This window comes from Capra hircus, chromosome 24 (assembly GCF_001704415.2).
Source record: "Capra hircus breed San Clemente chromosome 24, ASM170441v1, whole genome shotgun sequence".
In the NCBI taxonomy this organism is placed as follows: Eukaryota; Metazoa; Chordata; class Mammalia; order Artiodactyla; family Bovidae; genus Capra; species Capra hircus.
This window is the reverse complement of record NC_030831.1, coordinates 10,359,125-10,385,599: the sequence shown is the minus strand read 5'-3', so window position 1 is coordinate 10,385,599 and position 26,475 is coordinate 10,359,125. Positions and strand designations below refer to the sequence as shown.

The following is a 26,475-nucleotide window of genomic DNA, read 5'->3' as shown; positions in this document are numbered from 1 at the left end:
AAGAAAAGAAAAAAAAGCCGCATAATCCTTTCCTACATTTCTCTCGCTAATGTGTCTCCCAGCTTTTAGTGTCTTTGATACCTAATGCCTATTTATATCATAAAAAAGAACATGAAGCTACCTTGAAGGTTTTGTGTAGCCCTGCGAACTTAACAGTACATTTGTTCCCAGATTGTTTTCTAACATGTGAAGCAGAATTGCCATGCATTACAAATGTTTTCCTGCACATCACACTTCATGGGAATTTATTCATATGAGAATTTATACAGCAATCATCAAAGATGTGTTTTGACCAAACAAGGTAACTGCCATTACCCCTCCCCACAACAGGAAGTGATATTATTAAGTACAAACAAGTTAAAATAATAAACTCATAATTTACAGAAAGATTTTGAAAATCTGGGGTATTTTCAAAGTTCTGGAATATTATTTGTATCCCAGAACTACCCAGTGCCAATCTCATTTGACAAATACTTTAATTCCATATTAATATTCAACAAAATTAAGGTTGCTTCTATAATACATGAACAAGAAAAACAGATTGAAATTCATTACCTCATTCATTCAAGAAATATTTATTAGTCACATACTGTGTTCCAGAAGCTATTTCAGACAAGAACAAGTGAAAAAGTCAGACAATTTCTTGCCCAATTAGGCTTTACATTGTAACAAAATGATAAAGACAATAGCAAGTACCATATGTACAATGAAATACCAAGTAACTGAGTGATCTGATGGATAGAAAGCAAAGCAAGGGACCCACATTTGGGGGAGAGTGGCCCAGTAGGTCTTTCTGGGGAAGTCAGAATTGATCATAGACTTGAATGAAGTGAGGGAATGAAAAATAGAAATGTTTGGAGAAAGGTTGCTTCAGGCCTTGAGCATGACATTGGAAGAGTGGAGAGCATACAGAAACAAGCAGAACACAGGATGATACCCGACCTTGCATGTCAGGTCAGAAAGTTGACTTATATTTCAAAAATGCTGTGAAGCCCTTGGGATTGTTCAGTGTTTGAAAAGAAAGGGATCTGTGCGTTCCAGCAGAGGCGTGTCAGCCTTTGTGATGATGGGCTGTCATTTACTGAGCTCTTGCGTTTTGTCTGGTACTGCACACTCTTCCTGTTTTGCTTATTCTTCACAACAATTGTGTGAAATAGGTAGATTGGACCTCATTTTAGCGATCACAACCTCAGACGTGGAAAGATTATTCAGTTCGACAAAGTTCACACAGTTACCTAAATGAAAGTGAAATAATGCAAACTCAGATCCGACAGGCTCAAGCCATGGGCTTAGTGAACAAATACGCCTAATATTTTCTGATCCCTATAAAGGCTTTTAACATCTTCCTGTATCAATCACCTGTAGTTTAAGACTTAGGCATCAACCTCTAAGTTAATGAAGAGTGACACTGAAGTCTGTGTGTGTTAGTTGCTTAGTCGTGTCTGACTCTTTGCAGCCTCATAGACTGTAGCCTATAAGGCCCTTCCGTCCATGAGATTCTCCAGGCAAGAACACTGTAGTGCAGGTAATAATGTGAAGCTGTGCTATTTCATAAACATCCACACTGATTTACCTGTATTAAAATGTACAAAAATAAGATCTTAATGTCATGTCTTTCGCTTGGGATACAGCTATATTCCTGCAACTCCTGTGTGACTAGAAAAAAAATTTAAATAGTTTTTGAAATATTGCTGAGAATAATTTCTAGAAAATTGCAACTTATCTACTAAAATCTGATTGTATTTTTTATATATAATTTTAAAAGAACACTTTTTAGACTAACATATAGGTATCCATCCCTGAATCTCTTTTTCTATGTATGCTATGATTGACAATCCTATCATTAATTAAACCAGAATTCATGTTAACACATCTGCTGAATGCCACTGGACTCAAACAGTAAACCTTACTGATGCAGATATTGCGTCAATGTGCATTTTTATAAGGTGTTCTTCCAAGTTGATAGGCTGTTTATAAGGCTTCCATCCATGACAGAACTAACTGTGAGCCCCAAAGATTCTATTTTTTTTCTAATCTATTTTCCATGGATTGCTTCACCTGCTATTTATCACACTTTCAATTTCTTTAACCAAGATTATATATACTATTTTCTAAATACAGGGAGCAGCCATTCATGGAATGATTCATGAAAATTTCCCTAACTATACTTTTTCAATTTTTATGTCAATATGATAGGAATGTAAATGTTCTCTCAACCCACATGTGTTTTTTTTTACTTGCAAGTTTTTGCTCTTCTGGAAGTTTCTTTTATTTACTGTTCTTACTTTTCCCTAAGTAAATAATGATATGCATGTACAAGGATTTACTACAGTTTATGTCCTCTCCAACTGCTTTTAATATCTTCCAAAATTGTTGTATTTCAAGTCTGATTTTCTCAGACTTTTGTAAAATTGTATCTCTGTTGCTGACACAAAATGATATGAATGATACCTGATTGATATTGATGAAAAAATTAACTTCTATTACATGGTTTGGATGTTTATATCTCAAAATACAGAGAGAGATTGTAGGTATTCAACTGTTCCAAATTCAGCTTAAAATTATTTGAAATATTTGATTTGAACATATATGACCAATTTAGTTCAGTTCAGTTTCATACCCTATTAATAAAACAATGAACACATATAGCAATTTTGAGCACACAATATTCACTACTTTCTGTTCAACCTGTGAATTTCGAATTTCACTTTGATTTGGATAGAACAAGAATCATTCTTACAAGGCTGATGAAAATCAGTGTTTTATTATCTTACTATCTAATGTTACCTTCAAGCTTTATGTCCAGCAGCTTAGCATATTTCCTCCATAATGTTACAATAAAAGTAACTATTGCATCTAATTTTATACTGAGTAATAAAAAAATGACATAGAAGAATCAGTTACAGTCTAAGCATCGATAAAAAAGGAAATGCTGAGAATTTTATCATGTTTTATTTTATGCACAGTAAGAGCAGCACAGTTGATCATAATATTTAGGATGAATACTAATTCCAGTTTGAACCCAGTACTCCTTTCACTTACTTCTATCATTTTGGTAGCAATAAAATTAAAATGAAAAAATTTCACACAATTCTTTTTAAAAAGTTTTAATTTAATCTTGAGGAAATATTGATATGTACTTTGTGATTGCATTGTGACATGATAAAGAAGTATTTTGAATACATAAGAAAATAACTTATGAAAATCTCCTAAACATAGTCTATGCCTTTTTTTCTATAAAGCTGTAATATCAAAGAGAATATAAATTTACACTATATCTTTGATTCATAAACAAATACCAAGCATCTGCCTAAATTTGAAAACAGTTTTAAAATGTGGTGTTGAAGACAATTTTAAAATATCAAACTGGAATGAATCATAGACTCAGTCATAAGCTTGCATATTCATAGAAAAGAGTTTTTCAAAGTTGTATATAATTACCCAGATTCTCCTATATGTTTTTCTCTGTAGCGTATCAGGAAGTTAACACACAGAAACACTTTACTCTTACCTTGCAAGATTCACAATGTGAATAAATGAAATAAAGTTAAGACGATCTAGTTCATTGTCCTTTTCACATTAAACCGTCAAAAATTTTGAGAATTTGTATTTGACATAAAAAAAAAAGTCTGAAAGAGTATTTCAGGGGCTTGCTAGAGGGAGTCTGCAGTTAGCTTCACTTCCCTTATCTGCAGTCAGGGAAGATATGGAATATTTACTCCAAGAAAATCAGAGAATAGTATAAGTTGCATCTCTTTCTTTTCCCAGGGATCTGAAGTAAACAACTTTTCACCAAGCGACTACCAGTTTGCCCAAACATACATTAGCATTTTTTAAAAAATATATTAGTGAAAAAAGCCCTAATTCTTTGACTGCATAGTGGAACCAAACATGCACGCTAATCTTTTAAAGCGAGGTCCCAGTTCGTTAAGATAATCATAATTTTCATCGTGATCAGAGGCTGCGGAGTCTAAGGAGCTCAGGGATCCAGCTAAGGACCCTGTTCCCTCAAAAGCATAGGTCTGGAGGGAGTCGAAAGGTGGGGCACAGGGGTCAGTGTCAGCCTCTTCCAGCTTTTCTAGAATGAACTTCCTGAACACCGCACTGTCTGGGCCGACCTGCAGAGACTGCCTGTACAGGCTGCGCATCTCCGCCCTGGCGTGTCTGCGAGGCTTGCGGCCCCGCATTACCGCGCTGCCTCGCAGCTGTGCAATGTCAAAGGCCTCTGTGTCAGCCTCTCCGCCACCTTCATCATCGTATCTGAATATATTCTCTCTGAATTCTTCACTTTTCTCAGGAAACAGCGTTTGTTTTCTCCGTTGTTTCAGACCGAGGTTCAAAAAAATAAAACCTATGAAACAAAGCGTATCAGAACATTAACGCAAATACAATATTATATATTATAAATATTAAGGCTTCATATTACTTCCATTATAAATATAATGCATGTTTATATTTGTATTACTATATTATAAATAAACAATAATGCCTAATAATGTTATACTATATATTCACTCTGTATTGAAATACGTTATCAAATATTGTTACATTTTTAATATTAATGCATACTATAATTAAATATATGTTATCTATTTACATTATAAAAATTGTTAAATAGTATGTTATTTATAATAAGCTATAAATTCTTGCTTTTGTTACAAGCTTAAGACAAAAGCGTCAGTTTTCTGATTATAAAGCAAAGATATATTTGTCATTGAAAATTTACCAAAGGGACTTGAAGAAAGATAAGGCAGTATAGCAGTCTTAACTGGTTGATGATTTAGAGTGGAAAAACAGAGAAATATAGTCAACTTTATATGATGATCAATTTATGACAAAATTTTATTTTTTTTCTTTATTGAAAATAGAACAAAGATGAGAAATAAGATTTTCCAATCTACGTGCCTAGGTCAATCTCAGGAACCAGTGATCCGTGTTAGAGGAAGTTAAGCACACTGAGACGGTTTGATTTTTACCACTGAGACACATTCTGTGGCATAATTTCTTTCTAAGTTAGTATTCATTGACTACAAAGTCTGTACTAGTCATTTTTCTAAAAGTTCTACATATACTCATTGATTTGCTGTGATACCCATATTTTATTATAGTGCTCTAGTAAAGATGGTGAAAATGAAGTGCAGAGAGATTAAATCACATGCCTAGGAAACAAAAAGCTGGCATTCAAACCCAGAAAGTTGGTTCACAATCTGTGCTTTGCTATACCATACTAATTTCAGAAATTCCAAACTTAGCAGGTTTTTGAGTCATAACACTGGTATGTTCACATCAATCAATTGTATCAATATAAAACATTTTTAAAATTGTGTAGAAATAGAACAATTTCAGAATGCTTTTAAAAAAATTTTTGGAGAAAAGTGTATGTGTGTGTTTCATGCATAGTCAACCTTTACACAATTTCAGATCTTATGTGTCTGTTCAGAATTTCATCTACAGGAACTGAAACAAACAGGAAGTAATGTTATTAATATTATCAAAAGAGAAATACATTTGGCAGTGTTTTAGGTAAATCTTACATTTAAATAAATTGAAATAGTGTTCCTGAAATAAGCTCACTGTGCCTGAATCCAGGTACAGTAATTTAATAAAGCTGAGATATATGGTTGAAATAGAAAGGGAGCTAATAAATAATTTTTCAATCTATGAATTGAAGCACATATTCATGAAACTTTCACAGGAAACTTCTGACTGTTGTTGAACCTGACATTCCAACTTTTCAATATGACTCATGCCCTTGACTGTGAGGTTGCCCTTGGTTTCCTTGCAGGGTCTCGGGACTAGGTTTGGGTCTGCACTAGTGAGCAATTTTGTGTTTGCAACCTGCAAACATCATACTGTTTCTACTGCTTCTTGCTTCTGATATCTAGTTATATAGCAATAAATTTAGTTTTATGATAAAGGATCATCAAAAATAATTTGAAAAATTGAAGTTAGGTAGAAAGGAAGGGTAACTTGGGTAAAAGAGAAATGCATGATTTTTAAAGATTTGAGAAAGATGAGAAGAGTGAAAGTAAAGCAAATCCTGAAACATTTTGTATGTCAGTTTGAGTAGTGAGTTTGGGATTTCATAACCCATGGCTCATACAGTTGCTGTCAACCTTCAATACAGTTGTGTTGGCTTTGATGTGAAGTTATGAGGGAAGCAACAGAAAGGTTTAGACTATATAGACTTGTATGTTAAGAAAAGGTAAAAGTTGTGCTTGATGCATAATGTGTAGTTTTGAAAGCCTAGCTGAAACACTTGGAGCCTCATTTGCCTCATCTATAAAATGACTATAACTTACTTCCTTGTGAAAACAACAGCAACAACAATAGCAAACAGACGAAAACAAGTGGAGCTATTTTACTGAGATTTCTTTCGTGTTTAACACTTTAAGTTAGACTCTCTCTTTTACATGTTCAGAATGAAAACTATGTTTATTTTTAAGCTAGCTTAAGCATAATTACCCATCACAAACAAGTGCTTTTTTTTTTTTTTTTTTAACAGGAAGCTTTCTGTTAGTTCCTCATGATATATGCTGGAAAGTTGGAAACCCTGAGATATATGTGACCGACAGAACTATGCGTGTCCTGATCAGTTGGAATTTCCTTTTTTTCCCTTTTTTGGAGTAGAGTTGATTTACAATACTGTGTTAGTTTTAAGTGTACAGCAATCAGTTATGCATGTGTACATATTTAGTCTTTTTTAGACTTTTTCCCACATAGGCCAGTACAGAGTATTGACAAGTTCCCTGGGCTCTACAGTAGATCCTTGTTACTTCTCGTTTACATTTTTTTCATCCTAACATTTACTCCCCAATGCTCCTAGGCTTCAGTGTGCTGCAGTAAAGGGTTGGATGGAGGTGTGTTATGGTTATGGAACCTCAGCACTTCATTTACTAGCTACATGACCCTTTGTAAATTAGGCAACTCTTTGACTTCCACTTTCTTCATCCGTACAATACAGGCGGTAACAGTTGCTACTTCTTGAGGTTATCTTGAGGAGTAAACTGCAAAATTTCTGCAAATCACTTAAGACAGTCTCCTGGAATATAATAAGTGCACAACAGAAGTTGGCCATTATTATTATTAATTTTTATATTACTACATATGTTGCAGTGTGTGTGTCAAAACCACTCCTAAAAGGCCGTGCACATATGTACTCATATACTCATCAAATTCAAGAGTCATTGATTTTCAACTTGAAGTGCATGTTCACTCCATTCCTCATTTACTCCACTTGATTTAAGAGTTGTAACACATTCATAAGGGCAATTAAACACACACACACACACACACACACACAAGTCCACATTATATCATTATAATGGGGTTAACTCTTTTCTATATGTATCATATTGTTGTCAATAAATGAATATATGCTCAGTTCACATGACTTACCAAATATTATCATAATGCATATCAGCACAGCAGTTATGACTTCTGCCCTGAATCCCATGGAAAGCATGAAATCCTTATGATTGCAGGTCTGTGTGCTGTCAGCATCACCACAGTCACACACGTGTATGGTAAGGGTGTTTGTACTTGTAAGCGGTGGGATTCCATTGTCAGCAATTAGGATGGATATGTAGAAAACAGGCTCTTCTTGAAGGCTAAAACCAGTTCTATTGGTCACAACTACAGCTGTGTTATCTAAAACAAAAATCCACAGGCATAATTTTTTTAATAACGCAAAAGAAATTCATAGCCACTAAGTGTAGAAGAGGCAGGAATGTAGAGATTAAATAAGCTCAAATAAGAAAGAGTACATTTCTGATGAAAAAGAAAATTAAAAGATCAATTCAAAAAGTCATTAATGATTTCGACTTTGCCTGAATCCCAATTACAAAATTAGATGAATTATATAAATCAGTTCTATTTTTTTTTTTTTGGTAAAGATAGGAAACATACATATGGAACACAGAAAAGAAATTGCTTTTTAATTAGCCATTGACAGTATATGGGGGCACTAGCATTAAATGTATAAAGACACATCAGTTTCATTTGAATTAAATACTCATGACTCATTTTTCTAATAGAAACTCATTACTTTCACAAATAAGATGAATACATGAGATTCCTCTGTGTCACAGTAAGTGATCTCAAATAATGTATTTATTAATAAGGCAATATAATTAATTTTACTTGGAGTTAAAGTTTCTTTTAGAACATTTCATTTCACCTTGACATTATTGACCTATTTTCTACTTTTTTTTCAGAGAATCATTAAACCTTAATAGTACTGATTAATTCACTTGGCTAGAACGCTCAAATAGTTAACAAAAATAAATCATATATACTTCAACATATTTAATTTTTTCCTTGACTCCCCAAATATGCTAAATGGTCTTCTCCAGTGCAGTTTACTGTGTATCAGTCTATGATACACAATATGTTTCCCCCCAGACACTTATTTTTTGGTATTGGCATTCCTTGAAACATATTCTGTAGCAATCAAACAAATTTTAGAAGACACAAACAAATAAGGGGAGATAGATAAATGGAAGTCTTTGAAATAGATAAATGAGAATAAAAGTCTTTTGAAATGTATGCCTACTTATCACTTTTTCCAAATCTCCTTTTAAAAACAAACTCTCCATCATGCTCTTGAAGTCTATAAACCTGTGATTTTATTCACTAGACAGATCAAACAGGTGAGAAAGTTTATACTTTTGGGTATGTATTTTCTTAAATTACTTATAACCACAAATATTAAACCAATATTAAATTGTTCCCTTTATGTTTCAATATATTTATTTTGTCCCACTAATTTATTTTATATTAATATAAACAAATCTATAGCTTATTTCTTATTTTGATGTGGCTTTTTAAAAAAATCTTAAATCTATTTGAGTTTCTTTCACTAGGGAATTTGACAAAGCCAAAGGGGAAAGAATGAGTCTGTGTTTATCCTTCCATAAAAGATCTCCCCTTGACGGGAGCTTAAACTCAGGCGTAAGGAAGAACAGCTGCAGGTGTTTGATTATAGATGCCCGAATAATGACTCCTACAGTGCTGCATATCTTTGTGAAATGAAGCAAAATTAAATAGAAACATATATGACAACAAAAAATATTTTACTGAAGGAAAAAAGAACACTGCAGCTTTGTACAAAGTTGACCTACTTCTGTATGGAAGGAAAAGGAACTCCGTCTCTCCATATGAAAACCTTTAGAACATTTTGTTCTTAGGCTGATACAATCATTTAGTTTTGAAGGGAAAAGAACAGCCTTTTCATATATTTATAGCTTCTAATTAATGATTCCAAATATCTTTGAATCAATCAAGTGACTATGAAAGGTGAAAGTGTTAGTTGCTCAGTTCAGTTCAGTTCAGTCGCTCAGTCGTGTCCAATTCTTTGCGACCCCATGAATCGCAGCACGCCAGGCCTCCCTGTCCATCACCATCTCCCGGAGTTCACTCAGACTCACCTCCATCGAGTTAGTGATGCCATCCAGCCATCTCATCCTCTGTCATCCCCTTCTCCTCCTGCCCCCAATCCCTCCCAGCATCAGAGTCTTTTCCAATGAGTCAACACTTCTCATGAGGTGGCCAAAGTACTGGAGTTTAAGCAGCATTATTCCTTCCAAAGAAATCCCAGGGCTGATTCAGAATGGACTGGTTGGATTTCCTTGCAGTCCAAGGGACTCTCAAGAGTCTTCTCTAACACCACAGTTCAAAAGCATCAATTCTTTGGCACTCAGCCTTCATCACAGTCCAACTCTCACATCCATACATGACTACTGGAAAAACCATAGCCTTGACTAGACGGACCTTAGCCAGCAAAGTAATGTCTCTGCTTTTGAATATGCTATCTAGGTTGGTCATAGCTTTCCTTCCAAGGAGTAAGCGTCTTTTAATTTCATGGCTGCAGTCACCATCTGCAGTGATTTTGGAGCCCAAAAATATAAAGTCTGACATTGTTTCCACTGTTTCCCGATCTATTTCCCATGAAGTGATGGGACAGGATGCTATGATCTTCATTTTCTGAATGTTGAGCTTTAAGCCAACTTTTTCACTCTCCTCTTTCACTTTCATCAAGAGGCTTTTTAGTTCTCTTCACTTTCTGCCATAAGGGTGGTGTCATCTGCATATCTGAGGTTATTGATATTTCTCCTGGCAATCTTGATTCCAGCTTGTTTTTCTTCCAGTCCAGAGTTTCTCATGATGTACTCTGCATATAAGTTAAAGAAGCAGGGTGACAATATGCAGCCTTGATGTACTTCTTTTCCTATTTGGAACCAGTCTGTTGTTCCATGTCCAGTTCTAACTGTTACTTCCTGACCTACATACAGATTTCTCAAGAGACAGGTCAGGTGGTCTGATATTCCCATCTCTCAGGACCTTCCACAGTTCATTGGGATGCACACAGTCAAAGGCTTTGGCATAGCCAATAAAGCAGGAATAGATGTTTTTCTGGAACTCTCTTGCTTTTTCCATGATCCAGCAGATGTTGGCAATTTGATCTCTGGTTCCTCTGCCTTTTCTAAATCCAGCTTGAACATCAGGTAGTTCATGGTTCACGTGTTGCTGAAGCCTGGCTTGGAGAATTTTGGGCATTACATTACTAGCATGTGAGATGAGTGCAATTGTGTGGTAGTTTGAGCATTTTTTGGCATTGCCTTTCTTTGGGATTGGAATGAAAACTGACCTCTTCCAGTCCTGTGGCCACTGCTGAGTTTTCCAAATTTGCTGGCATATTGAGTGCAGCACTTTCACAGCATCATCTCTTTCAGGGTTTGAAACAGCTTAACTGGAATTCCATCACCTCCACTAGCTTTGTTTGTAGTGATGGTTTCTAAGACCCACTTGACTTCACATTCCAGGATGTCTGGTTCTAGATGAGTGATTACACCATTATGATTATCCAGGTCATGAAGATCTTTTTTGTACAGTTCTTCTGTGTATTCTTGCCACCTCTTCTTAATATCTTCTGCTTCTGTTAGGTCCATACCATTTCTGTCCTTTATTGAGCCCATCTTTGCATGAAATGTTACCTTTGTATCTCTAATGTTCTTGACGAGATCTCTAGTCTTTCCCATTCTGTTGTTTTCCTCTATTTCTTTGCATTGATCGTTAGTTGCTCAGGTGTGTCCAGTTCTTTGGGACCCCAAGGACTATAGTCCTACAGGCTCCTCTGTCCATGAAATTCTCCAGACAAGAATACTGGAGTTAGTTGCCATTCACTTTTTCAGGGGATCTTCCCAACCCAGGACTGAACTTGAGTCACCCTCATTGCAGGCAGATTCTTTACTGTCTGAGCTACCAGGAAGCATATATAATTTTCTTTTCCAGATATGAAGACATGAGAGGAACTGCAATTATATTTTCAAGGTCATTCAGACTTTGCAAGGGCTTATAACCAATAATTACTTGAAGAAGTGCTTCCAATTTAAAGAAATCCAGTGGGAAATGAGGCTATTATTCCCAGAACACTACTTTGGGTTTTGTTTCCCATTTCCATTGCGACTCCTCGAATAATTTCTCAACACTATCATATTGCAGGAACAGTATAAAAAGTAATGCTATGAATTTTCTTAAAATTAAACAAATCTCGAAGAATGAACAGAAAGCTATTATAAATGAATGGCATTACCTTGATTATCTATGATTGCAAAACTCGAGTTATTTTCTTCCACAGATAGATTGAAATAAAAATGGTGATGTTCTATGGATTCATCTCTATCCACTGCACTGATGGTCTGAATCACCTAGGAAAAAAAATAGGGATAAGTTTTGATCATTCTCTTTATAATATTCTGATTATTATTTTAAATTATTATTAGCTTCTATTAAAATTGCTTTACCAAAATCATTATGGATATTCCAGAGGATATCTCAAATTTGGTGGAAAATATGAAAATATTTTCTGAGGTTAAAAACATGTTTACTTGCTCCTTTCAGAAGAATGTTTTGATATTACATAGAAAGTAAATTCTTATTAATGGATGAGATGATTTCCATAAGCTAAGTTTGTCAGAAAACATCCTCCGATCCTTCCTGCCTGGATTTCTCCTTTCTGTCCTTTTCTCCTTCTCTCTCTTATCTGAATACTAACCATTATGATTTGCTGAAGTTAAATAGTTCCTGCATATATTGGAGACATAACTGTAATAAACATTATTGTCTTACTTGAGTATTTGTTAAACTAATGAGTTTATAAATTGATTTTAGGAATAGTGTATTTAAAGCTTAGGGGTGATGTACATGATTTCCTTTCACCCAGAAGATTAGAGCAAAAGTATTCCATGTCAAGTAAATTCCTCTGTCTATCTCAGATTACAAAAAAGTGAAATAATGCGACTAGGAACAAATCAGTTCACAATTAGTCCTTTGCTTTCAAGACGTGAAAGTGTCAGTCAAGTAGTTAATTACTGTCAAAAAAGAGATGTGCTGTCAAGATCAAATAGTGAGACTGTGATTAATTCTGGAAATTAAAGTAAATTGACTATAGAAGTTATTGTTTTGAATTTTCTAGAATTAAATTGCTTTTAACAATGTGTCACGCAAAAATACCCTTAGTTGCAAGATGACAGATATGATTTATAATCTTATATTTCAAAGCATATCTCTACACATGCATGAAGAACCTTGTGAAACTAATGCAGTTTGTACATTATTTCTCTACATTGATTTATCTTTTGCCTTACAACACATTCCTAATTAAATCACAATCATGGAGTATTAATTAAATAATCTAGTAAAATAAAGCATTTTTATTCAATCCATGCCTACATAATAAATGTGCATTGTATCAGGATAATGCTTTTGAGTTATTACAAGATTTTGTATAGCCAGGATGAAGGTTATGGGCTTGGAAGTCTAATATTCTGAATTCTGTCTTTCCCACTTAATGTTCTAAGTTTAAAATTTGGAGAAATATATATTTATTTATTGGCCACACTGCACGGCAAGTGGGGTCTTGGTTCCCGGGATGGTGGCACTAACAGTAAAGAATCCACATGTCATTGCAGAAGATATAAGAAACACGGGTTTGATCCCTCAGTTGGGATGATCCCCTGGAGGAGAGCATGGCAACCCACTCCAGTATTCTTGCCTGGAGAATCCCATGGACAAAGGAGCCTGGCAGGCTATAGTCCATAGGATCAAAAAGAGTGAAGCGACTTAGCATGCATGCACGCCATGGATCAGCTATGTGCCCTCTGAAATGGAAGCCCAAATTCTTAACCACTGGAGCGCCAACTGGTTCACTTTGCTGTATATCTGAAACTAACACAACACTATAAATCAACTATACTCAATAATTTTTTTAATATGGAGATATAAATTTTTAGGATCATTTTTATTTATTTTTAGGATACACATTTAGTATTCAAAAAGGTTGTGAACATCTGTTCTAAAGGTCAAAGTGCTAATCAAATAATAAAGCTACAAGAAAATTGAGTCTGTAGTCTGTTTTATTTCTTTCTTTAGAATGTTTTTAAGGAAAAAATATTGAGCTCATGATAGCTTAATATTTTGATAGTAGACAAAGGCAGAACTACTGTTTCAAAAAAAAGTTTTCACAAAATTTTGTTAGATGTATTTAAATTACATTAAATATTATGTTTTGCCATTAACTTGTATAGATATAAATTTATTCTGTTAAAAATGAAATAGTCTTAGATTTTATCTCAATATATATTTTCTCATTTTCCTTTGATAAATTACTTTTGTAATTTTTAATAAAATTCTTTATAAAAGTTCACAGAAAATCATCACATATAAATTTAAACTATCAATGTATATAATGAATATCCCAAAGGTATCCATTTAACAAATGTTTCATTGGCATTTGGAGCATGCCAAGTCATCTCAGGTCTGGGTATCCCATGGTGGCTGGGGCCAAGAGTGTCTCTATCACCACTGTTTACATTCCAGTAGAATAGATGTAGAAATTTTCTCTAATTATTTGGACTTACAGCCATTACTGGCATAAAGATCTAGAGGTCATTTGCATACGAACTGTAACTGAGACATTTTGTGGATACCAGAAAGAGTGAGTCTGAAAAAAATAAAAGGGTAAGGGACAGGAGAAAGAAAGGAAGATGAAGAGAACACCAGGGATTACACTGTGGGATCACAGAAATTTAGGCAAGAAAAAATTTTTACATGGAGACAATGTAACTGTCTTTACATTAGACTGTGTATTGGTATGAAGGAATCTAAAATTTACTGCTATTCTGCTTTACTTCTGGAAAAGATATTTGGTATCAGTCAAGATAATCAGAATCATTAATTTGAAAAATGATAACTATTTACATCAAACAGAAAAAGCAAATTGCCCTAATGTCAGCTCATTTATTATATTCATATTTTGCAACCCCCCGAAAAGTTTTACTCTTCCTCTCCGCCCCATCCTGGCCATTTACACATAAGGAACAGAAATAAAACTTCTGCTTAGCCACATAGGTCATTAAGGGAGTGTCTGATTTCCTTTAGAATAGAGTGCACTGGTCTGGCATTTTGATTTCCTACAGTGATTGTATTATCTACCCAAAGCAGATAGATACAGGAGACCTTTTAATACAACATTTTGTCCAGCTGTCTGAGCCTGTGGGAAATGAAACAAAAGTGATTTTCATAGTATGAGAAAATACATAAAATATTTCTCTATATTCTTATTACATGTGAAAATCATCATATTCTGTCAAATAAACGTTAAAATTAATTTTACCTCTTTCTCTTCTACGTTTTAAAAACTTTGTGGCAAAAGCACTTAAAACGAGATCCACCCTCTTAACACATTTTTAACCGTAGTGACAATGTCTCAGGCTTATTCACCCAGCTTAATGGAAACATTACACCTGTTGAAGAGCAACCTCCTCTTCTCTCTCTTTTTTTTAATGCTCTCAGAAAAATCAAAATTCTATCTTATTTGTCAGCACTTTACTCACTTTACTAGATAATCTTATGTTCTCAAATATATTTTCTTCTTTTTGGTAACTCTGTTTTGTATGAATTATATGTATTATTGTATGGACCTAAGCTTCGGAACACTATGAATTAATAGTATGGGAAGCAGAGATTTTATTCTCATTATTATTTTAAAAAATACTACCAAATGTATTTCAGTATTAAGGGAGATTTTGACTATTAGACTGAGTACCAGTTATATCATTTCATTCTTACTTTCAAATATTTTCTGCCACTCTGTAGATTGTCTTTTTTATTCTTTTAACGGGGATTTTCACTGGCTTAATTTTGATTACATCAAATTAATACATGTTTTCTCTTATGGATTGGTATTTTGGTGTTATATTTAAGAACTCTTTGCCTAGTCATAACATAATGTTTTCTCCTCTGCTTGTCTCTAGTTTTAGGTTTATGTTTAAATCTATGATACATTATAAAATAATCTTTGTATAAAGTATGAGGTTTAGATGGAGTTTTCCATTTCCTCCCTGTTTCCTTCTTATCCATTTGTTACAGCAAAATTTGTTGAAAAGACTGGAGAATTTTAATATATTTATGTATCATCTTCCCAACACTGTTTGCATCATTCAGATTTTCAAATTATTAGAACACACAAATATTATATTACAAAATAGAGATTTAATTTTTATAATTTACCCATTTTTTCTTTCTTTTTCTTGATATGCATACTCAAAGGTATCATTTCATTGTCTTTCAAACAATAATTTCAAAATAAAATAATCTGATAAATTAAAAAATATTAACTTACTTTAAGAAAGGAAAATGAAATTTATTGAGTTATTGCTTCTGAGATATTTTATAAAAATAATATAATATATTTCAAACCAACCAGAATATATCAAGAATCTAAGTAAAATAACCTCCAATAAAAATAAAACCAGTACCAGTAATACATTTATATTGGTTTTTGTAACATTCAATTTTTGTTTTATAGTTTTGTTAGTACTTGATTCTTTTTTTTTTTTTTTTTTGATGCTTTCAAATTGTGTTGTTAGAGAAGACTCTTGAGAGTTCTTTGGACAGTCAGGAGATCAAACTTGTCAACCCTAAAGGAAATCAATCCTGAATATTAACTGGAAGAACTGATGCTGAAACTGAAGCTCCAATATTTTGGCCACCTGATATGAAGAGCTGATTCATTGGAAAAGAACCGGATGCTAGGAAAGATTGAGGGCAAGAGGAGAAGGGGAAAGCAGGATGAAATGGTTGGATGGCATCACTGACACAGTGGACAGGAGTTTGAGCAGACTCAGGGAGATAGTGAAAGACAAGGAAGCCTGGCGTGCTGCAGTTCATGGGGTGGCAGAGAGGCTGACAAGACTTAGAGACTAAACAACTGCAATACTTTTTCAGTTTTTAAAAAGTAGGTTTTTTTTTTTAATGTTTTAAGAGATTTAATAGGATAACTAAAAAATGTAAAGTTATCGTGTATTGGAACTGAGATACTCAAAGGAGAATCTAATTTAAACTCTACATTTTACAAATGTAAAAAGGTAAGCCCCATATAAGAAAATGTGTGAAAAAATTGTGAAGTAATGATATAGTATTTCAAAATGAGTATGCTTTCTTAAGTCTTTATATATTTAATAATTCATTTCAAATTGAATTTCATCTGTTGATGTCTGATGTATTTTATATATCATTTTATCTTTATTTGCATGATGGATGGAATAATCAAAGTTAATTAAAATTATTTACAGAATCACAAAAAAAATTTCTTTATTGTCAAAGTACAAATGATTTACTATTAAATTCTAAGGGTTAGGAGATTTTTCAAACGTGAGGAATTTGGAAATAGAAAATTTGAAGTTTACATATTTTTTGAAAGAAAGAAATTTAAATTATACGTAACTTACAACATTAAAGCCTATAATTAATATAGCTAAATAAAGGTTATTTTTATTAATATCATTTCAAAGCTGCAGGAATACATAGAAAATGCTATTCTGTATAATACAAAGTACTGTTTAGATATTGACGATTTATGATGGATTCTTACCTGACCAGCGACTGCATTTTCACAAACGTAAGTCTCATAGTATTCGGAAAACTCAGGAGCATGATCATTGATATTGAGAACTTGTACATAGACAGGGACTGAAGAAATCTGTGCGATATTGTCTGCAAATTGAGTAAACAGAATGAAAATAAAGAATAATGCTGTTGTTAGGGGTAACATAGTCATGAAAATTGCATTAGAGGCTATGTGGTATATTTTTATTTCACATGAATAAAAGCCAAGGACAGGATCTTTATATATTTCATATACAACAATATAGCCTACAAAAAATGTTCTCAGAACGTTCAGCTCAATCAGTGTTTACCGCGTGCCTTGTACCTGCCATCGACTGTAGGAAGCTGATGAGGAAAAGCAGTGAAAGTAAAGAAGATAGTCAGGTATATGAACATTTTTTTTTTTTTTAATCCAGGAACTGTCAAACATATTTGTATTATCCCTGGCCTCTACTAACTAAATGCCAGTAGCATTGTCCACTCTAGTTGTGAATATCTAAATTGTCTTCAGAAGTGGTCTGAAGGTACTAGGAGGCATAACTGTCCACAGTTGTGACCTGTTGGAAAAAAGTGCTAGTCACACAGTCATGTCTGACTTTTTGTGACCCCATGGACTGTAGCCTGCCAGGGTCCTCTGTCCATGGGATTCTCCAGGCAAGAATACTGAAGTGGGTTGCCATTCCCTTCTCCAGGGGATCTTCCTGACCTAGGGATGGAACCTGGGTCTCCTGCATTGGAGGCAGATTTTTTACCAACTGAGTCATCAGGCAATGGTATTGCATATTTGTATATTATTATTTCAAATCTTTCTTTGTTCATTTAAAAAGCCACTGGAAGGTACATACATTGAAGAGTGGGAAGGTGTTTCTTTTGTCTCAGTGTCTTTATAATCTTGCAGGCTCTTTTTTTAATCCAAAAGCATTATATTTGAAGTTGTAATGTGTAAAGGCAAAGAACAATTTAAAAAAGATAGAGAATTAGTTCTGTTGAAAATTAGGGAAAAGTCTTTCCTTCCTTCCCCTTCTTAGAGTATTTACTTTAGAAAAGCTTGTAAATTATCTTTCTATCTCTTTGAAATATATGTTAACCTTTTAAAACTGAGCCAAATCTCTTGCCAACTTTACAACCCAAGCTTGTCTTTTTTCGGTGCTGGGAGCCAATTCTTTGGAATGTAATTAATCATCAAGGAAGATACTAATAGCATATTTTCTCCCATTTTCTGTGGGAGGGTAGGCACCTAACTTCAGCAAAAACCTTGACCAAGATACAAAACTATTTCTTGTCATAAACGTATAAAAAGTTTAGTTTTCATATGGATAAAGCCAGTTAGCAAACACAAATGGTCACTCCAACTACTTAGTGGACTTAGGATAAACTGTGTGACACGTGGTGGTGCTAAGTGCTCCCACTTTAATACCAGTAATTGTTCATCTGGGCTTCTTGGTGGCTCAGTGGTGAAGAATCTGCCTTCAAGGCAGGACACCAGAGCTCGATCCCTGAGTCTGGAAGGTCACCTGGAGAAGGGAATGGCTACCCATGCCATTATCTTGAGACATGCCTGCAGCGGATCCTGTTTGGTTGAGTATGTAAAAGGCCTGAGATTTCTTTCTGACTTGGCAGTTTCTTTCCAACTATGATGTACATCAAATTCTAGTTTAATGTTTTTAATTATAAAACTGCTCATATCTGTTTCACCTTGTGAAGAGATTTTCCAGGTTGGGATGAGATTTTGTATGTAAGTATTTTAACCAATACATAATCAATTAGTTAAAATTAAAACTTGCTGTGTTTTTATTACATATAAAAGAAACCCATGGCCTTTAGGAATTACATAAACCACTAAGAATTATTATTTGGTGACTCTATTGAACTATTTTCAGGATCAAATAGCTTGAAAACATTAAAATATGAAAAGATATTTCTGGAAATTTCAAGATGAAATTATTCAAAACTTAAGATTCATATTTTATGGTTTAACTATACATCGCTGTAGAACAACTTTCTGCCTAAGTAAAATGGACAAAGTATATGTTACAAATAAATTTAAGAAAATTAGTTTTAAAAATCATTTAAAATCTTTATCATTTTTTTTTTTCAAAAAAGCTGTTTAAAATTAAGCTCAGGAATCAGAGAGGATGGAGGAAGAGTAAGATGGGGAGATCGCTAGTCTCCCCCCAAATACATCAAAAACTCATCAAGATATGGAACAGCTCCTGCAAAGACGCGCCTAACACCTTGAGAGTCCCTTGGACTGCAAGGAGATCCAACCAGTCCATTCTGAAGGAGATCAGCCCTGGGATTTCTTTGGAAGGAATGATGCTAAAGCTGAAGCTCCAGTACTTTGGCCACCTCATGTGAAGAGCTGACTCATTGGAAAAGACTCTGATGCTGGGAGGGATTGGGGGCTGGAGGAGAAGGGGACAACAGAGGATGAGATGGCTGGATGGCATCACTGACTGGATGGACGTGAGTCTGAGTGAACTCCAGGAGTTGGTGATGGACAGGGAGGCCTGGCGTGCTGCGATTCATGGGGTCGCAAAGAGTCGGACACAACTGAGCGACTGAACTGAATTGAACTGAACACCTTGAAAGGTACAACAACTGCCCAAAAGCATACTGAACCCATAGACACTCCGAAACCTACTCCTGGACACGTGCACTGCCCTTTAGAGAGGTGAGATCCAGTTCCATCCACCAGAACTCAGGCACAAGCTCAGCCAACCAGGGAAACATCACAGAACACTAACCCAGCCCCATCCACAGAGGCAGACTCCACAACCAAAAGCTACGATCTTGAAAATCCTTTATTTATTTTTTCCTGTTTCATTTTCTTTCTTTCTTTCTTTCTCTTATAAATCACAGTTTATTCCACCAACATAGCTCCATCTTCACACTAGCATTTAGTGGTGTTATGGAGTTTTCCCCTTTGTTTTACTTCCTATTTGTTATATATATATATATATATATATATATATATATATATATATATATAATTTTAAGATTCTTTCTTATTATAAATCACACTGCTTATTGCCCAACATATTTCCACCATAACATTAGCTTTCTGTGGTGCTGTGTTTTCTTCTTTTTCTTGTTAAAAAAATCATTTTAAGATTTTTTTTCTCTTTTTTTCTTACAAATCACATGGTTTATTCCCCCTACAGATTTCCACCTCAATATTAGCCCTTTGCGGTGCTGTAGAGTTTTCCTCTTTGTGTTTCTTGTCAAAAAAAAAAAAAAAAATGCAAGAAAAACATTCATTTTAGGTTGTTTCTTTTTTCTCCTTTTCACTTTTGTTTTCCCCTTGATGAATATTTTTGGATTTTGTTTTGGATGTATTCAACTGCTTTTCCTACTGTGCTTTACCAGCTGTAGCTATTTGTAAATATATATAAATCTTTTCCACACACATCTATTAATTTTTGTTTTGCTATTTTTTCTCCCTCTTTTTAAAAAATGTTTAAACCTCTTCTCCACCCCTTCCTTTTCTCTTTTCCCTCCCTTCTCCTCTTTCTTTTCTCTCTCTCTTTTTTTTATTCTCCTTTTTTCCCATCACTCTTTCTTCTTTGACCAAGTAAGTTAAACTGTTGAGTTCTCTATGCTATATTCCTCAGTTGGCCTTCTGTTCATACTCAGATTTCCAGATTGAGCATTAGGTAACTCTCCTTTCAGTTGGTTGATATCACTTCTGGTTTCCCTTGCTCACCAAGTCAATCTCCCTCTTTTCTTTAGAATACTTTGATTATAACTGAATGTGTGGAAGTGTGTGTGTATATGTCCCAGTGTTTCTGTAATTACTTACTTGACCTTCTCCCACTAGAACACAGCCACAAGTCACTCCCAAGAAGAAATCAACACAAACCACGCAGCCAACATTTCCCTCCAAGGGCAAAAATCAAAAGGAAGAAGTAAAATAATCCTAAAGCTTGGAAAAGGAGACCTCAAGTGGAGCACTTAAAAAAAGAAAAAGAAGATGAAAAGGCAGAGAAATACAACACAAATTAAAGAGTAAGGTTGAAACTCACTAGACCAAATAAACAAAGAGGAAATAAGTAATCTCTCTGAAAAAGAATTCATAATAATGATAGTAAGGATGCTCCTAAGACTTGAAAATAGAATGGAGAAAATGCAAGAAGCATTTAACACAGTTAATACAATCACCAAGGACATAGAAGAAATAAAGAATAAGAAAACAGAGATAAATAACACAATTATTGAAATTAACAATATTCTAGAAGGAACCAATAGAATAACTGAGGCAGAGGAATGGATAAGTGCACTGGAGGATAGAATGGCAGAAATAATTGCTGAAGAGCAGAATAAAGGGAAAGGAATGAAAAGAATTGAGAAAAGCCTCAGAGACCTTTGGGACAATATTAAATGTGCCAATATTTGAATTATAGGGGTCCTAAAGGGAGAAGAAAAAAAGAAAGGCACTAAGAAAAGTTTTGAAGAAATTATAGTTGATACCTTCCCCAACACAGGAAAGGAAATAGTCAATCAAATCCAAAAAGCACAGAGAGTCTCCTACAGGTTAAACCCAAGGAGAAACTCATCAAGACACATATTCATCAAGCTAACAGAGATTAAGCAGACTGAATATTAAAAGCAGCAAGGGAAAACCCATATGATTAACAGAAGATCTTTCAGCAGAAACTCAACAAGCCAGATGGGAATGGCAGGATATAAAGTACTGAAAGAGAAAAACCTACAACCACAATTACTATACCCAGCAAAGGTCTCATTCAAAATTTATGGAGAAATCACAAGCTTTATGGACAAGCAGAAATTTAGAGAATTCAGCACCATCAAATCAGCCTTACAACAAATACTAAAGGGATTTACATAGCCAGTAAACACAAGAGAAAGGAAAAACCTACAAAAAGAAACTCAAAACAATCAAAAAATACCAATAGGCGCATATGTATCAATAATTACATTAAATGTAAATGGATTAAATGCACCAACAAATAGATACAGACTGACTGAATGGATACAAAAACAAGACCCATATATATGCAGGAGACCCACTTCAGACCTAGAGACACATACAGATTGAAAGTCAAAGAATGAAAAAAGATATTCCATAAGAATGGAAACCGAAAGAAAGCTGGAGTGACAATCCATATTTCAGACAAAATAGACTTTATATCATAAGAGACAAAGAAGGACACTACATAATGATCAAGGGATTACTCCAAGAAGAAGACATAACAATTGTAAATGTCTTTGCAACCAACTTAGGAGCACCTCAATACATAAGGCAAACAGTAACAGGCATAAGAAGAGAAACTGACAGCAACACAATAATAGTGGGGGACTTTAACACGCCACTGTCGTCAATGGACAGATCATCAAAACATAGAATCAATGAGGAAACACAAGCCTTAAATGAAACATTAGACCAAATGGACCTAATTGATAGCTTCAAGACTTTCCATCCAAATGCAGAAGAATACAGTTTCTTCTCAAGTGCACATGGAACACTCTCCAGGATAAGCCACATCTTGGGCCACAAATCAAGCCTCAGTAAATTTAAGAAAATTGAAATTGTGTCAAGTATCTTTTCTGACTACAACACTATGAGACTAGATATCAACTACAGGAACGAAACAGCAAAAAACACAAAGAGATTAAATAATACATTATTAAATAACAAAGAGGTTACTGAAGAAATAAAAAAAGTAATCAAAAGATTCCTAGAAACAAATGACAAAGAAAATATGATGACCCAAAACCTAAGGGACTCAGCGAAGCAGTTCTAAGAGCAAGGTTTATAGTGATACAATCATATCTCAAGAAGCAGGAAAAGCATTGAATAGACAGCCTACTCTACATCTAAACCAGCTGGAAAAAGGAGAACACAAATCCCCCAAAGTCAGCAGAATGAAGGAGATCATAAAAATCAGAGCATAAATAAATGAAAGAGAAATGAAGGAAACAATGGCAAAGATTAATAAAACTAAAAGCTGGTTCTTTGAGAAGATTAATAAAATTGACAAACCACTAGCCAGATTCATCAAGAAAAAAAGGGAGAAAAATCAAATCAATAAAATGAAAAAGGAGAGGTTACAACAGACAACACAGAAATATAAAGGGTCATAAGAGAATATTATGAATAACTATATGCTAACAAAATGGACAACCTAGGGGAAATATACAGATACTTAGAAAATATCAGCCTCCCAAGACTGAGCCAGGAATAAATAGAAATTTTGAACTGCCTAATTACAAACATTGAACTTGAAACAGTGATAAAAAATCTCCCCTAAAACAAAAGCTGAGAGCCAGTTTGCTTCACAGGGGAATTCTATCAAATATTCAGAGAAGAGCAAGTGCCTATTTTTCTGAAACTCTATGAAAAAATTGCAGAGGAAAGAACACTTCCAAACTCATTCTATGAGGCCATAATCCCTGATACCAAAACCAGAAAAAGACAACATGAAAAAAAAAAAAAATTGCAGACCACTATCTCTCATGAACAAAGATGCAAAAATACTCAGCAAAATTCTAGAAAACAGAATCCAACAACACACCAAAAAGTTCATGTGCCATTTTCAAGTTGGGTTTATTCCAGGGATGCAGGGATTCTTCAATATACACAAATCAATCAACGTGATACAACATAACATGAAGTTGAAAGATTAAAAACCATATGATCATCTCGATAGATACAGAAAAGGCCTTCAACAAAATCCAGCATCGATTTATGATAAAAACACTTTAAAAATGGGCACAGAAGGAACCTATTTCAACATAGTAAATGCCATAAATGCAAAGCTCACAGCAAACATTCTCAGTGGTGAAGACTAAAAGCTTTCCCTCTAAGATCAGGAACAAGACACTGTCACCACCATCGTTCAACATAGTTTTGGAAGTCCTAGCTACAGCAATTAGAGAAGAAAAAGAAATGAAAGGAATCCAGATCAGAAAAGAAGAAGTAAAACTCTCACTATTTGCAGATGACAAGATACTAAACAGAAAACCCAAAAGAAAGTATCAGAAAATTACTAGAGCTAACCAGTGAATTCAGCAAAGTTGTGGGTTACAAGGTCAATACACAGAAATCACTTACACTCTTATATACTAACAATGAAAAATTATAAAGAGAAATTAAGGAATCAATACTATTCACTGTTGCAACAAAGAGAATAACATATCTAGGAATAAACCTATCTAAGGAAACAAAAGACCTGTATATGGAAAACTGCAAGAGACTGATGAAAGAAATAAAAGACAACATAAAGAGATGAAGAGATATTCCATGTTTCTAGGTGGGAAGAATCAATATTGTGAAAATGACTATACTACCAAACACAATCTACAGGTTCAGTGCAATCCGTACCAAATTACCAATGGCTTTTTTCACAGAACTAGAACAAAAAATTTCACAATTCATATGGTAACACAAAAGACCCTGGATAACCAAAGCAGTCTTGAGAAAGAAGAATGGAGCTGGAGGAATCAAACTTCCTGACTTCAGACTACTACAAAGCTGCAGTCATCAAGACAGTATGGTGCTGGCACAAAAGCAGAAATATAGACCAATGGAACAAGATAGAACCCAGAGATAAACCCACTCATCTATGGGAAACTTATTTTTGACAAGGAGGAAAGAATATGCAATGGGGCAAAGACAGCCTCTTCAATAAGTGGTGCTGGGAAAACTGGACAACTACATGCAAAAGAATGAAATTAGTTCACTACCTAATGCCATGCACAAAGATAAACTCAGAATGAATTAAAGACCTAAATTTAAGACCAGAAACTATGAAACTCTTAGAGGAGAACAGAGAACTCTTAGAGCAGAACACTCAGTGACATAAATCAAAGCAAGATCTTCTATGATCCACCTCCTAGAGTGATGTAAACAAAAACAAAAATAAACAAATGGGACTTAATTAAATTTAACAGCTTTTGCACAACAAAGGAAACTACAAACAAAGTGAAAGACAACCCTCAGAATGGGAGATAATAATACCAAAAGAAACAACCAATTAAGAATTAATTTCCAAAGTATACAAGCAGCTTATACAATCAGTCCCAGAAAAAACAAACAACCCAATCAAAGAGTGGGAAAAAGACCTAAAGAGACATTTCTGCAAAGAAGACATACAGATGGCTAACAAACTCATGAAAAGATGATCGATATCACTCATTATCAGAGAAACGCAAATCAAAACTACAATGAAATACCCCCTCACACCAGTCAGAATGGCCATCATCAAAAAGTCTACATGCAATAAATGGTGGAGAGGGTGTGGAGAAAAGGGAACACTCTTGCATTGCTGGTGGGAATGTAAACTGATAAAGTCACTATGGAAGACTTTATGGAGACTCCTTAAAAAGCTAGAAATAAAACCACCATATGACCCAGCAATCCCACTGCTAGGCACATACCCGGAGGAAATCAAAACTGAAAAAAACACGTGTACCGCAATGTTTATTGCAGCTTTATTTACAATAGGTAGAACATGGAAGCAACCTAGATGTCCATCGACAGATGAATGGATAAAGAAGCTGTGGTACATATATATATATAATTGAATACTGCTCACTCATAAAAAGATCACATTTGAATCTATTTTAATGAGGTGGATAAAACTAGAATCCATTATACAGAGTGATATAAGTCAGAAAGAGAAATATAAATATCATATACCAACACATATATATAGAATCTGAAGAGATGGCACTGATTAATTTATTTTCAAGGTGGCAATGGAGAAGCAGACGTAGAGAACAGACCTATTGTTAAGGTGGGAGGAGAGGAGGGAGAAGGGGAGATGTATGGAGAGAGTAACATAGAAATTTACAATACCATGTGTAAAACAGATAGCCAATGGGAATTTGCTGTAAGACTCAGGGAACTCAAACAGGAGCTCTGCAACAGGCTGAAGGGTGGGGTGGAAAGGGAGGTGGGAGGGAGGTCTTGGAGGGAGGGGACATGGGTATACCCATGGCTGATTCTTGTTGATGTATGACAGAAAACCACATTTTTCTGTAAAGCAATTATTCTTCAATTAGAAAATTAAAAATAAATTAGAAATTAAAAAAAAATTAAGCTCAAATTAAACCTTTGATATGACTATACAAAGCATAGCCATATCTTTGCAGCTTCAGTTTAAAGTAGTTAGTTGTTTTATTCTGTTATGTAGTTAGATTAGGAAAAAGAAGTCCAGAATGGTGGTGGCTAAAAGACAAAGAAAGGAAAAAGCCCATGAAAATAGAACAAAAGAAGGTCCAAGGACCAAGTGAGAACCTCAGGTAAAACAAACAGCGCTCCTGCCTAGCCCAATTTACATAGGGCAGGTTTATTGGGAGGAGAAAAAACATACAAAAAGAGGAGCCAAAATTGAGCGGGGCGGGGGGGGGGGGTGTGTGGGGGAGGTGGGGGGGGGGGCGTGGGGACTCTTTTCTCTTCATGAATTTTAGGTGGCCCATTCTTACTCCTGGAGGATGTGTTTTCCTTTGTTTGCCAAAATATACTGAGTTGTAACAATAGTCTGTTCATTGCTTCAAATTTCT

At 34.7% G+C, this 26,475-nt stretch overlaps 1 protein-coding gene across 1 annotated transcript in view; it reads right to left on the bottom strand.

The window, feature by feature from the left end:
* Positions 2,246-26,475, bottom strand: part of CDH19 (cadherin 19) — a 76,014-nt gene continuing 51,784 nt past the window's right edge. The window contains exons 9-12 of the mRNA XM_018039815.1: positions 16,934-17,055; positions 11,594-11,708; positions 7,399-7,650; positions 2,246-4,351 (exon numbers count right to left, since the gene is read on the bottom strand). Of these exons, the coding sequence (XP_017895304.1) occupies positions 3,861-4,351; positions 7,399-7,650; positions 11,594-11,708; positions 16,934-17,055 (980 nt within the window). The 3' untranslated portion in view covers positions 2,246-3,860. The remainder of the gene's footprint in view (positions 4,352-7,398; positions 7,651-11,593; positions 11,709-16,933; positions 17,056-26,475) is intronic.